General features: G+C 49.2%; 1 protein-coding gene across 1 annotated transcript; it reads right to left on the bottom strand.

Moving 5' to 3' along the window:
• Positions 1 to 1469: 1469 nt before the first annotated feature.
• Positions 1470 to 13391, bottom strand: oprm1 (opioid receptor mu 1). Its single transcript, XM_033026057.1, has 3 exons — positions 12910 to 13391; positions 5491 to 5843; positions 1470 to 2941 (listed from the first exon to the last, which is right to left on the bottom strand). Exons 1-3 carry the CDS (start codon positions 13176 to 13178, stop codon positions 2415 to 2417), a joined length of 1149 nt encoding a protein of 382 aa, XP_032881948.1. The 5' UTR covers positions 13179 to 13391; the 3' UTR covers positions 1470 to 2414.
• Positions 13392 to 13963: the final 572 nt, after the last annotated feature.

The raw sequence follows: 13963 nt of genomic DNA, 5'->3' as shown, positions 1-13963 counted from the left end.
CAGCGATGAGAAGAACACAAACACGAAACCAGAGACATAGAACTACAAAACATTTTGATACTTTCTTTCCCACGTGATGGTTTTGCGACTGGGAAAAAGTAATGTAGCCCATTAATAGACAAGTACTAAGTCTACAATTTTACAAAAAGCCACATTAATAATGGTTGAATAATAATCCTTCAGGTGTTGCTTATTTTACATGACTCAGATAATGTCAAAGAAAGCACAAAGTACTTGCTCACTATTTAACCCGCTCACGGACATAGTGTCAAATCCCTTCACATTAACGTTTAAGACAATACTAGAGGGCTGTGTCAGTTCACAGGTAGCAATAAACCTCTGCAACTGTTTTCTAATTTTCTTTTCTTTCCAGAAAGTGCTGTTTTTAAAAAATATTCATTCAAAAGATGTGGGCTTCGCAGGCTGAACCAGTATTTAATTGCCCATCCCTCATTGCCTTTGAGAAAGTGGTGGTAAGCTGCCTTCTGGATCTGCTAGTCCTTGAAATGTGGCTACGGCCACAAAGCTGTTACGGTGAGAATTCCAGTATTCTGATCCAGCGACGCCGAAGGAACAGCAATTTCTTTCCACGTCAGGATGGCGTGTGTCTTGGAGGGCAACTTCAATGTAGCACTGTTCCCATGCTTTTGTTGCCCTTGTTATTTCAGCAGGTAGAGGTGGTGGGTTTGGTTGTTGTCTAAGGAGTTGCTGTACTTGTTGGAGTGTGGTACCAACTGCTGCCACAGCACCCCTTGCACAATCACCAACATGCCATAAACGCCTGAAGAGTCGGAACAGCTTCATGGAACTAGAGCCAACCGCACCAGACACCAAAACCAAACAACAGATGGCACCAGGACAGCGCCTGCCTTTTACTACCTGGGAAGCCCTAAACCGCCTCCGCACTGGAGTGGGACGTTGCGGACTCAACCTGAAGAAGTGGGGCCTCTCGAACTCTGACAAGTGCAACTGTGGAGAGGTACAAACAATGGCCCACCTATTGACTTGCGGCGGAGAGGCATGCACTGTGGAGGATCTCCGCAGAGGCACAGATGTGGCACTGGCTGTGGCAAAGGTATGCAGAACGCCGTCTGACACACGAGCAAACGAACCAACTGCTGCTATTGTACATTGGTGGCGGAGTGAGGGAGTGGTTGTGGATGGGATGCCTATCAAGTGGGTTGCTAAGTCCTGCCTGGTATCGAGCATATTGAGTGTGGTTGAACTGGACTCATCCAGATAAATGGAAACGTCACCCATTCCTTCCATCCAGAGATGCTGCCTGTCGAGCTGAGTTACTCCAGCATTTTGTGTCTATCCTTCACCCAACTGTTGGCCTTTCACCCACTACCTCCTTTTGTGGTGAGAATTATTTTTGATAAGTTTTCATATTTGATATCGACACAGAAGGAGGTAATTTGGTTACCTTTGGCCCCTCCTCCCCCCTCCCCCTCAGATTCTACCACTCACCGACATTTTAGGGGAATTTAGAATGACAATTAACATCAACTAACCAAATATCTTTTGGGAAATGTTACCTGTCAATAACACCATAAATAGAAGTTGTCATTGGGATTTGGCCCATATGGCCTCCAATGCCCTCACCACTCTCCTTCTCATCTGGGCGCTGCAGTCCATGGGTTGTCCTGTTCAGACGATGTTGGGAGATCAACTCACCAGTGCGGAACAGGTCATGGTGAAGGGACATTGGTCAAATACTGTCCCACTATAACCCGTTCATCAGGAACTGCCGTCTTCATCCATCCCTCACGTTCCTTAGCCCCAAACAAATCTTGTGAAACTAGCTCTACTATCAGTGGCCATTTTCCCCACTTTTCAGGGATCGCAGCCCAACCATCACCTTGGGGGCTTGGGGTAACAAGTTGAGCTGCCCATCCAACTTAACGTTAGGTGCTTGGCCAGAAGGTCTCTCATTGAACAAGGTCTTCCAATTACTTAATTTAAGGATCTCCATTCTGTTCCATTCTCTCCTTAATTGTCTTAAAGAAAATTTAGCCAACTCCCTATCCAATCCCTGGGGTCTCTCCGGTATTCTGGGACTCCAGCTCCTACTACAGCAAGAGAAAGAAACGCCTTGTTTGTTAGAAAGAAACCAACAGCGACCCACCTATCCCTTCACAGCGACCATCTGTGCACCATCCTATACATTGGTGGGAGGTGCCATGGTGTTCAGCTCGACAAAGGCATGTGGAAATCTCATGGGGCATTATCTGGGGTCTCCTTGGCTTGCTCTGCTCACTGAGCATTTGAAGGCAGTGGCATAAGCCAGGGCTTTCTGCTCCTGGCGAATATATAGCCAAGTGGCCCTCCTCACATTGTCACAGTCCTGTGGTGACCTGGGTGAGCTCCGAGTTGAGGTCATCTCCGGGCTGGGGCTCCACCTGCACTCCTAGTCATACCTGCTGGTTAGTCCTGTCGGCTGTGTGGAGGGTGGACGGGTGCTCGCGAGCCTGGCTCCTCACCCGGTTGGAACCCTGGAAGGGTAGCGAGGAGGCAGAAGGCAGGCAAAACTCTCGGAAGCACCTCTTGAAGTTCTCGTCCAGGTAGGCGTACAGCACGGGGTTGAGGCAGCTGTTGGTGTAGCCCAGGGCAATGCAGAAGTGCCAGGCCACCATATCCAGGACTGTGGACGGGATCTTCACCAGAGCCCTCAGGATAACATAGATGTGGATGGGCGTCCAACAGATGATGAAGACCACGACCACCACCATCACCATTCTGGTGATCCGCCGGAGATTCCTGTCCTTCCCCTTGGAGCCGGACAATATCCGGACGCTCTTCAGCCGCAGAATCATGAGCCCATAGCAAACGGTGATAATGAGGACAGGCATGATGAAGGCAAAGATGAAGACACAGATCTTCAAGAGGTTGTCCCAGTACCAGTAAGGATGTGGGAATTTCAGCGTGCATTCCAGCTCCCCTAAATACAGAGAAGGGGATGGGGCAGGGATGTGAGAATAAAACAGAGAAGCTTATAGAATGTTGATCAAATATATTCACTCCACACACATAAGCTGGTAAACTATCCAACAGAGCATTGCTAATGACCATTGACCCCGCCCAGTCTGGGAGTATTGTCAGGAAGGAACCAAAACCCAACCCTTCCTGTGTATTAAATCCATTCCGACATGACAACATCCCAGTTCAACACAGTCTGTGTTCCCTGATCCCAGGAGCACCCATTTTTCCTGTTGAATCTGGAGATGTGAAGAATTCAAGGACTTGATGGTGGTGGAAGAGGGTCATGGCTGGCTTGCAAAGAACCCTGTTCCAAGTGGAGGAGGTTCAGCCATGAGGAGCAAACCTTGGATGAGCAACATAAATCAGGAGCAGGTCTGGAGGGCTGGACCAACAAGAAGGGAAAATGGATGGGATGCAAGAGCTGCAGGGATACAGTCACCGTTCCAAAACTGGGCCCACAAATGCTGTTTGGAGTAAGGCATTTGTTGTGGACTCCTTAAAAACCTTCCCTAGCCCTAGGGCTTTCAGATCACCAGGATCGAGACCCATTATCTGGACCATCCAATCTCTCACTTGGCTAGTGTGGCAGGATGGGTAGGATTACATTTTCCAAAGTTTAGAACAATGAGAGTGAAACTTATTAAAACGTATAAAAACATGACGGCTGGATAGATGCTGGAGGGAGATTCCCAATGGTGGGAAATCCAGTACCACGGATCATAGCCTAAGGATGTGGGGTGGGCTATTTAGTACTGAGATCAGGAGAAACTTCTTCACTCAGAGTGGTGAACCTGTAGAATTGTCCACAGAAGGCAGATGAAGCCAAATCATTGAATACAGGAGTTTGATTTAGTTTGAATAACGTGTTGCAAGCTATGAAAAACTTTGGTTGTATTCAATTCTATTGGTTATAAGGAGAGGTCGGGGACAAACTTGGATTGTTTTTTATGGATCATTGGAGGTCAAGGGATGACCTAACAGAAGTATATCAAATTATGAGGCATATTGTTTTGATTAGTAGGGCTGGATGTTACAATCCCTAAGGTTCTTCACCACAAGTGACACCCGGTATTCTTGGGTGTGACCACTAGGTGATTTTGCTACCAATCAGACACATCTTCAGTTGTGTACCTCAACGTCACAGGGTGTTTCGGCCTTTTATCACAAGACACCCTCAGTCGAGGCAGGCCCACCGCAGGGTGATCAGCCCTGGGTGTGTGTCTTATGGTTAGCCTCTAGATGGTCACGTGGCAGCCCAGACAGCATCTTCAGTGACTGCCCCACTCTGCTTTTTTCCTTCCATCTTCCTCTCTACTGCTGACTGTGGCTGGTTGGACTCTGGACTCGTGTCCGTTGGTGGGACAGTATTTGGTTGAGCTTCGCCTGGGGTGCTGATACCCTGTGGACTGTGGTGGTTAACCTGCCACTGGGCTTCACTCGACTGATTTGGCCTACCTCTTAAAAGGTAATGGTCAATGCGAGGCCCCACACCAGGTTCTCCCAGGCAATTTTCCCTGCCCTGGTGGATCTTGAGACCCTTCTCTGATGTTATCTTTTCCCAGCCACAGATACAGCTTTGTAGCTTATGTCCTGCTCTGTCAATTACTGTGCTAGTTGTAATATTCATAGTCGATTCCTTCCGTAGCAATATAAGGGTGGATCCAAATCACTGATTAGCGATGGATCCTGCTGGCATGAGGAGCTAGCCCATGCCAGCCCTGGTGGGGTCTATTCCCTCCGGTCAGCAGTCTCTCCAGGCTGTCACTAGATCTTTCCCTGGTTAACAAAAGTATATCAAATTATGAGGCATAAATAGTGTAGACAGTCAGAACATTTTTCTTTGGGCGGAAATACCAATTACGAGAGGCATTGCATTAAGATAAAACCGAATATTGAAACATTTTTTACACAGAGTGGTGCCTGGAACACGTTGCCAGGAGTGGTGGTGGAAGCAGATATGATATGAACATTTAAGGGGCATTTATACAGGTAGGCAATGGTAGGAAACTGAACCAATGGCGTCTAATATTCCCTGCTCTGGAAAAATGATTGTGACTCGCTACTATGTCTGTACCCCTCATGGTTTTATAAATCTCTACAAGGTCACGCCTCAGCTTCCGACGCAGTGAAAACAATCCCAGCCTATCCAGTCTCCTTATTTCTCAAGCACTCTAATCCCGCAACATCCTGGGGAATCTTTTCTGTACCAGAGTCTTCATCACTTTGAGGGCAGTGAATTTCTGGCATTGTCTCCACAAGGGGACTGTAGATGTTTGATCATCAGGAACTGAGAACGAGAGGTTTATTGACACCACGAGAGTCAGGGATGGAAAAGAAAAACAAGGGGCAGGAGCAGACACTGATACTGGATGACGGAACTGGTTCAAGGGGCTGAGTTGCCTACTTCTACTTATTTCTTAAGATCTTGTGGGCAAGGAATATCTCAATGACCTCAAATTTGCCCAGAAGGTGCCTCACTTCCAAGGCTCCCTCTAGGAGGTCACTTACCGTGGTTGAGCATTGTGGTGGCCATGATCATCACGGGCAGGCCGATAGCAGACGACAGGATCCAGATACAGACGTTGATAATCTTGGCGTTGTGCGCAGTACGGAAGTCCAGGGCTTTGACCGGGTGGCAGACGGCGATGTAACGGTCCATGCTCATGGTGGTCAAGGTGAAGATGCTGGTGAACATGTTGTAGTAGTCAATGGACATGATAACCTTGCACAACAGCTTGCCAAAGGGCCAGGACCCCATCAGGTAGTTGATGTTCTGGAAAGGGAGGGTGCTTGTGGCCAAGGCATCAGCCAGGGCCAGGTTGAAGATGTAGATGTTGGTGGCTGTCTTCATTTTGGTGTACCTGGAAATGAATGGAGGCAGACACTGGTCAGTCCAGTAGGCAATAGTCGTCTAGGAGGGACTGGGCTTAATCCAGGAGGGAACGGTTCAATTCAGGAGGATGGAAGGTCAGTTCGGGAGGGTCAGGCCATTGCAGCAGGCAACAGTCAGTGTAGGAGAGATCCATAAAATCAGCAGAGAATGGGTCAGTCTAGGAGGGTTAGGTTAGTCCAGGAGTGTCAGATAAGTCCAGGAGGGGGCAGTTAGTTTATGAGAGTCCATCAGTCCAAGAGTTAATAGATCTCTCCAGAGGGGTGAATCAGCTTTGGGTTAGTCCATGATGGATGGGTCAGTTAAGGTGACTTGGGTCAGTCCTGGTGGGTCAGTACTGGTGGGTCAGTCTAGGAGGGAATAGGTCAGTCTAAGAGGGTCGGGTCAATCCAGGAAATCAGTACAGCAGGCACAAGCAAAGATTAGATTGGATTGTATTGGATTCCTTTATTGTCATTCAGACCTTTCGGTCTGAACGAAATTTCATTGCCTGCAGTCACACATATAATAATAAATAACAAAACATACAATAAACACAAATTAACATCCACCACAGTGAGTTCACCAGGCACCTCCTCACTGTAATGGAGGCTAAAGTCTCTGTCTCTTCCCTCCTTGTTCTCCCTCTGCGCTGAGGCGATCCAGGCTTCCGTTGTGGCCCCGCCGGATGATGGAAGGTAAGTCCCGCGGCTCAACCGAGCTCCACGAACGGGCCGGTTCAAGCTCCGTGGTCCGGGGTGGTCGAAGCTGCCGCCCTCCAGTCCAGCTTATGCAGCTGTAGTTGCGGGAGCTCCGGTAAAACAGGTCACCAACCTGTGACCTGCGAGCTCCCGACGATGTCGTCCACTGGCCCGCGGCCGAGCCCCGAATTCAGGTCGCCAACGCTGGAACGCCGCCTCAGCCCCGAAGTCGGGCCACTGCCACTGGAACGCCGCCTCAGCTCCGAATTCGGCCAGCCTTGCGTTGGTAAGTCCTGGCTGGCTTTGCCTCCGGAGTCTCGAGGTCGGTCGCAGTTGGAGGCCGCCAGCTCCGCCATTAGGCCTCAGCGCAGATGGAGGCAGAGAAGGGGGATACGGCAAGAAGAGTCGCTTTCCCCCGAAGGAAGAGACAAAAAAACATTTCACCCCCCCCCCCCCCCCACACACACATATACACAACCTAATAAACTAAAATTTAACTAAAACAAGACAAAAGAAAACAACAACAGAAGTAAAAACAGACGGACTGCAGGTGAGCCGCAGCTGTCTACAGCGCCGCCACAGAGTCTCTTTGCCTCAGAATAATTGTTCTCCAGGGTCTCCCTGGACCCTCAAGATTTAATGAAGAGATTCATGGGCTGGGTCATATCAATGGCACCCACTCCTACACTGTTCCTCAAAACTATCCCCCGATGTTTCACTGCGAATATCCAGCCAACAAGCTGTCAGGAACTAGAGGTGAAAGTTATTTCCAGGCTGGCATGTTGGTCAAGTCTCGGGTGCTTTTCCACCAGGACAGGGTGTTAGTCATAAACCAACTGGTGGCCTCTGCTCTGGTACCAGGAGGCCACTTTAGCCCCACCTGCTGCGCTTGGTTTCAGGATCCAGAGAAAGCTGGTAAAATTCTTCTGGGGCAACAGGAAGCACTGAATCTCTGCAGTGGTGATGAGACTCCTCGAGGAGGGCGGTCAGTTGCTGGTGTGGGTTTGCACCCAGGTAGGAGCTCTCGGCCTTAGGACCCTGCAGAGATGCCTGTAAACTGAGCGTCCTCAAAGGTGGCGCGTGCTGATGATGTATTTGCTTCGATGAAGTCGCCGTTTCATGAAGTTATGTGACTACCGGTGACAGGCATCAGCCATGCCGCTCTGCAGGGGACGTCCCCCAAATTTACGATAAACCTGGAACATGGTTGCTTCAGGCTGGGACTCCCTTCCACTGCCCATACATGGGTGTGACATGGTGACAAGCAAATAAGGGTTCCGCCCCAGTCAACTGCCTGCCCCTCTTTCAGAGTTACATCCATATGGGTGACCTTTCAAAAAGCACATGTGATGTCCATTGGTTCTATGGTGGCATTTTGGAACTGTTGGGCACTGTTGGGGTTGACTCTATCCTGGATCAGTGACATAATAATCTAATGCTTTGTTGTTTAGTTGTTTGAAATTTACATTGCCCTCCATAATGTTTGGGACACAGACCCATCATTTATTTATTTGCTTCTGTATTCCACACTTTGAGATATGTAATAGAAAAAAATCATATGTGGTTAAAGTGCACGTTGTCAGATTTTATTAAAGGGTATTTTTATACATTTTGGTTTCACCATGTAGAAATTACAGCTGAGTTTATACATTGTCTCCCCCCCCCCCCCCCCCCCATTTTCAGGGCACCATAATGTTTGGGACACATGCAGAGAGTACGGCGTTCGGCCGAACACACAATGAGAACTACACTCGCCCCCCTGCAGGAACTGTATATCAGAAGGTGCAAATCCAGAGCCAACAAGATCATGGGGAACCCCTTCCACCCCAGCACCAGACTGTTCCAGCTGCTGCGGTCAGGCAAATGCCTCCGTTGCCATGCCATGAAAACAGAGAGGATGAGAAGGAGTTTCTTCCCAGAGGACATTAAGACTGTAAACTCCTATCTCACCAGGGACTTATTGTACCAATTTACCGTTGTGTGATGTCTTTTTAAATTGCTGTTTCTTTTTTTCTCTCTCACAAATATGTCATTCTGATTCTGTTCCATTCTGTTTTGTAGTTTTTTTGCACAATTTGCAAGTATTGCCACTTTTCATTTCACTGCACATCTCGTATGCGCATGTGACGAATAAACTTGACTTCACAGGCGTTTGTAATTGCTTAGGTGTGTTTAATTACCTCCTTAATGCAGGTATAAGAGCTCTCAGCCCCTAGTCTTTCCTCCAATCTTTCCATCACGTTTGGAAACTTTTATTGCTGTTTATCAACATGAGGACCAAAGTTGTGCCAATGAAAGTCAAATGTCATTATGAGACTGAGAAACAAGAATAAAACTTAGAGATATCAGCCAAACCTTAGGCTTACTAAAATCAACTGTTTGGAACATCATTAATTAGAAAGAGAGCACTGGTGAGCTTACTAATTGCAAAGGGACTGGCAGGCCAAGGAAGACCTCCACAGCTGATGACAGAAGAATTATCTAAAATAAAGAAAAATCCCCAGATCCGACAGATCAGAAACACTCTTCAGGAGTCAGATGGATTTGTCAATGACCACTGTCCGCAGAAGACCATGAACAGAAATACAGAGGCTACACTGCAAGATGCAAACCACTGGTTTGCTGCAAAAATAGGATGGCCAGGTTACAGTTTGCCAAGAAGTACATAAAAGACGAACCACAGTTCTGGAAAAAAGGTCTTGTGGACAGATGAGACGAAGATTAACTTATGTCAGAGTGAATTGCGAACTGAGCAGAGGTGTTGGGCATTAACCAACCTGACCTCCCGGTGGCTCAGCACTACAACTCCCCCTCCCATTCCGTATCCGACCTCTCTGTCCTGGGCCTCCTCCACAGCCAGAGTGAGCAACACCAGAAATTGGAGGAAAGCACTTGGGGAGTCTGCATCCTGGTGGCATGAACATTGAATTCTCACAATTCTGTTAACCCTTGCTCTCTCCTCCCCTTCCCACCTCAGCCCTCGGGCTCCTCCTCCTCCTTTTTCCTTTCTTCTCCCCGCCTCCCCCCACCCCCTATCAGTCTGAAGAAGGGTTTCGGCCTGAAACGTTGCCTATCTCCTTCGCTCCATAGATGCGGCTGCACCCGCTAGTTTCTCCAGCATTTTTGTGTACCTTCGATTTTCCAGCATCTGCAGTTCCTTCTTAAACCAATAAATGATGGGTCTTTGTCCCAAACATTGAGGATGGCACTGTGTATGACAGTCAGATGTTAAGGTGGTGGGTGTTTTGTCATAGGTCAGTTTTTAGCAGTTTGTCGATTTGTAAATACTTGATAGCATCATGGAGTCATACTGCATGGAAACAGAGCCTTGGCCCAAGATGGCAACCAAAATGCCCCATTTACACTAGTCCCACCTGCCTCCTTTTGGCCCATATCCCTCTAAACCTTTCTCATCTCATTGTACTGGAAGACCAACAGGTTTCGTACAGTTAATGATCTTCCACTCTCAGCGGGTATTCCTCAGAACAACCCATAGATCAGAGATTCCTCATTATGCAGTTGCTCGGGATGAACTTAGACATGATCTTTGCATCCTTTGGCTACCTTCTTGGCAAACACATATTCACAAAGAGGTTGGTTACCATCTCCTCATCACAGCTGTCCTGAGGGCAGTGCGTTGGGAGTGAGACTCCACCATACAGGAAGGATCCTAATGAGGAGGGTCCCTCTCACCACCAGCCAAACAAGGTCTTGGTGCTTGTTGGTAGTTCTGGCAACAAGGCATTCTTTCAAATGGTTTGGGAAATCTGCTCAGGGAATTTTCGCAAGTGATCGATCACGTCCTTCTCCCGCAGAGCCTGCAGTACATTGCGTGCTGCTGACCACTGCCTGATGATATTTTCTGAAGACTCGGCCTCAACTGAATGGTGTCAACTCAAAGCATTTCACATTGACCTGCTGAGCAAGTGAAGAATGATGAGCAACTTCTCTCCCTCCCCACTGTAGGGTATTGGTAACAGGATTTAATGTATTTTGCTCCTTCCAAGACTACAAGAAATCACAGAGTTGTGGATGCAGCTCAGTCTCTTATGCAAACCAACTACCCTCCATCAATCCATCTATAATTTACATTGCCTCAGGAAAGCAGCTAACAAATTCAAGGATAACTCACACCTCAGTCATTCCTTCTTCTTTGATCCCCCATGGGGCAGAAGATACAAAAGCTTGAAAGCATGCACCAGGAATGAAGGAAGATCGGGCAGGACCCATTGGCCATGCATGGCAGCAGGCCTGTCTCATCGCTGTAAAGCAAGGGGGAAGCTCAGAAGTCACCAAGCTCGGCTCCGAAGACCAGAAAGTCAAGAAGGAGGGAGCTGCTAGCAATGACGGATGTGAGGAGTGGACCGGTAGGAGAGGGACTGGAGTATTGCTTCCTGCACCTTCACGGTCAACTGCAGGAGGCATCCTTGGGGCAGAGGTGGTTGGGCTAGGAGAGGGGCGTCGGTTGCAGCAGCATGGAGCTTACTTGGATTGGGAGCCACTCCAGTACATCGAGCGTATGGACCAGACAATAAACCACCATTGAACCACCAGATTCAAGAACAACTTCTTCCCTGGTGTGATTAAATTTCTGAATGGACCTTTCATATCCTTAAGATGAAAATCCTGATCTTCCAATCAACCTCATTGTGGCCTGTGCACTTTTTTATCTGCACTTTGCATACCTTGCACTTTTTCCTGCACTCTGTTTATTTTCTCTTTAGCCCTAATTTATGTTATCATGTGCCCCCTATCTGGTAGCCCCCAATACTCCCCAACTGGTAGCGCCAGTGAAGATGGCTCTATGCAGGAATCCTCCCCTGTATAATAGAGATCTGGGCTTGAAGCGTTACACTGAGAAGTACCAACAAATGTTCCAACTACTAGTTCACAGCCTCCTGTAATTTCTGTAGCCTGGACACATTTTTGTTCCATGTATCCATGAAGTGCAAGAGGTTGCTGCGCGGATTTGACCATTAATAGGGCTGCTCCTCAAGTTCTGGTTGCACTACAATGCCCTGGTCTCCTGATCTTTGGGTGCCCAGCAAGGAGGATGTGAACAGGCCTGGAGACCTCCTCGTTAGCCATGTACCGTTCCAGAAATGGGCCTGTTGGGGACCAGACAATTTTGATCTCAAATGCCTGTTGTCTGATCTTCTTCCAAATTGCATCATATCTGGGCGTGCCTGGAGTGGGACCACGAAAAATGCTCTGGAGCCCTTCTTGGGTGGTTGGGCACCGGAGCATGTTCAAGGGCAATGTTTAAATTTAAGATTTTGTTGTTGCTTCTAAAGAGCAATTTTAAAGTTAATAATGAAACGAACGGACATAGACGAAGGATAGGGTAAAGTAATAGGACAGAGAGTGGAGCTCCTTTTGCATTCTCCTGTAAAATAAATTCAAGACCTCACCGTATTCATCGGCCAGGTCGAGGCCTGGAGCTGTTTGGACACGAGGTGATTGGGAGCGTGTTGTAAGAGAATAATAAGGATCTAGAGAAGCACTAGGTACTGCAGATGGGTATGAATGTGATGGGCCGACCAGTCCGTTTCTGTGGTACACAGTACTCAACTATGATTCTTGAAACCTATGGCGGCAACTTCCACCCCTTCATAAGAATTAACGGCGGAGGTTGTCCAACAGGGAAAAGAGGTCACAAAGTGCTGGAGTAACTCAGAGAGAGGGCTGTGGGACAGGCAGCATCTCTGGAGGTACACAAAATTGCTGGGGAAACTCAGCGGGTGCAGCAGCATCTATGGAGCGAAGGAAATAGGCGACGTTTCGGGCCGAAACCCTTCTTCAGACTCTCTGGAGAAGTGGGATAGGCAACGTTACGGGTCCCGCCCCGAAACGTCGCCCATCCATGTTCTCCAGAAATGCTGCCTGACTCACCGAGTTACTCCAGCACATTGTGTCTTTTGTTTAGTGTCTAGAGTAAAGAGTCAACAAGACCCCAAAAGTTTGGAGAACAATAGAGATGCACCGGGGTTTGGAGTCATTTCTGGCACGGCAGTCCCGCATTGGACGGCTAGATGGCGGTGCTTCAGCGCCCAATACGGGAGGCGAGCAATCCCAGCTCGGTGGCTCCCGGCGGCGCATTGAACACGGAGAGCAATCCGTTTAACAATCGTTCAGCGGATGCAGGGGGGCAGTATGGAGATTACGCTTGCATTTCACACTTCGCATGAAATAAATACTCTGGTCAAACTGGATGTCCGAGCAACGGCAGGCGGAGAGAAAACTGCACATTCTGCAAACGAGAGCATTGTGCAATAAAGTTATTAAAGGGCGAATCCGGGGAGTGGGGGCGTGGGGATTTGGAATTGGATGTGGGAGGCAGGTTGTCTGGTATCTTACCTGACGATGACAAACATGACGAGAACATTGCCGACCAGCCCCAGCACGCACACGATGGAGTAGAGAGCCGTGATAATGATAGAGCTGATGATTGAGGAGGGACCCTTGTTCAGGGGGCTGTTGTCTGTGTGGTTGCACCGAGCCGACACCCCCTCCATGCACGGGGCGGAGGAGTTGGCCAGGCTGAAGTTATCGGTGGGCACCGCGCCCTGGCACAAGGGGGAGGTGTTGGCAGCCAGCCCCAGGCAGGTTTGCAGGACAAGATCCATTGCAAATTCCTCCCAAGCACGCTTGCTGGCGACGGCAGTAGCAGGTGGGTGGGTCCACGGCTTGTCGGGGAAAGGGGGTGCTGCTGGCAGCGGTCTCTCCCCTACAACCCCTTAAACTGTGGGCGAGCGGCTAGCGGGGCGGCGAGCCACGGGGATAGGGAGCCGGGCAGGACACGGACATAACAGCAGCCGCCACTCCACCCTGGGCAAGCTCACGTTCCGCGCTCGCTGCATGCCGCTCGCTGTTATATTGGAGGGCGTGACGTCAGATCCCCCCTCCCTTTCCTCGGCAACTTTTCTCCCACCCTCACCATATGATGGGAGAGGAGGAGCCAGCATCTGGCCAGAGCAAAAGGGGCAGAGACGGTGGTTGGGTGAGCGGAGCTGGCCACGGTGCTGAAAGGGAGCGGATAGTCCAGGGCGGACAGTGCTGGGCGGGTATCACTTGACAGATGCTCTGGACACATGCTTGGGACAGTTGAACTAGGCTGGTGCACTTCGTTGATGCACTGGGCTGGTGAACTGGACTGATTCACTGGGCTGGTGCTCTGGGCGGATGCATTGGGGTGATTCACTGGGGCGATTCTCTGGGGGTGTGCACTGGACTGGTGCAGTGGGTTTGTGGCACTGGGCTGGTGCAATGGGTGGTGAACTGGGCTGGTGCACTGGCTGGTGATCTGGGCTGGTGCATTGGGCTGGTGCATTGGGCTAATGAACAGGGTGAATGCACTGGGCTGGTGCATTGGGAACTGGTGCACGGGGCAGGGATTTAGATTCTTAGATCA

This window comes from Amblyraja radiata, chromosome 8, assembly GCF_010909765.2.
Source record: "Amblyraja radiata isolate CabotCenter1 chromosome 8, sAmbRad1.1.pri, whole genome shotgun sequence".
NCBI lineage: Eukaryota > Metazoa > Chordata > Chondrichthyes > Rajiformes > Rajidae > Amblyraja > Amblyraja radiata.
Note: the sequence above shows the minus strand (reverse complement) of the source record. Positions and strands in the feature narration are given on the sequence as shown.

Excerpts from the sequence above, each read along its gene's own strand:
- oprm1 (XM_033026057.1), bottom strand. The coding sequence starts at position 13,178 with ATGGATCTTGTCCTGCAAACCTGCCTGGGGCTGGCTGCCAACACCTCC. Across the intron at positions 5,844-12,909 it reads GTCATGTTTGTCATCGTCAG|GTACACCAAAATGAAGACAG; the intron begins GTAAGATACCAG and ends ATTCATTTCCAG. Across the intron at positions 2,942-5,490 it reads CACCACAATGCTCAACCACG|GGGAGCTGGAATGCACGCTG; the intron begins GTAAGTGACCTC and ends CTCTGTATTTAG.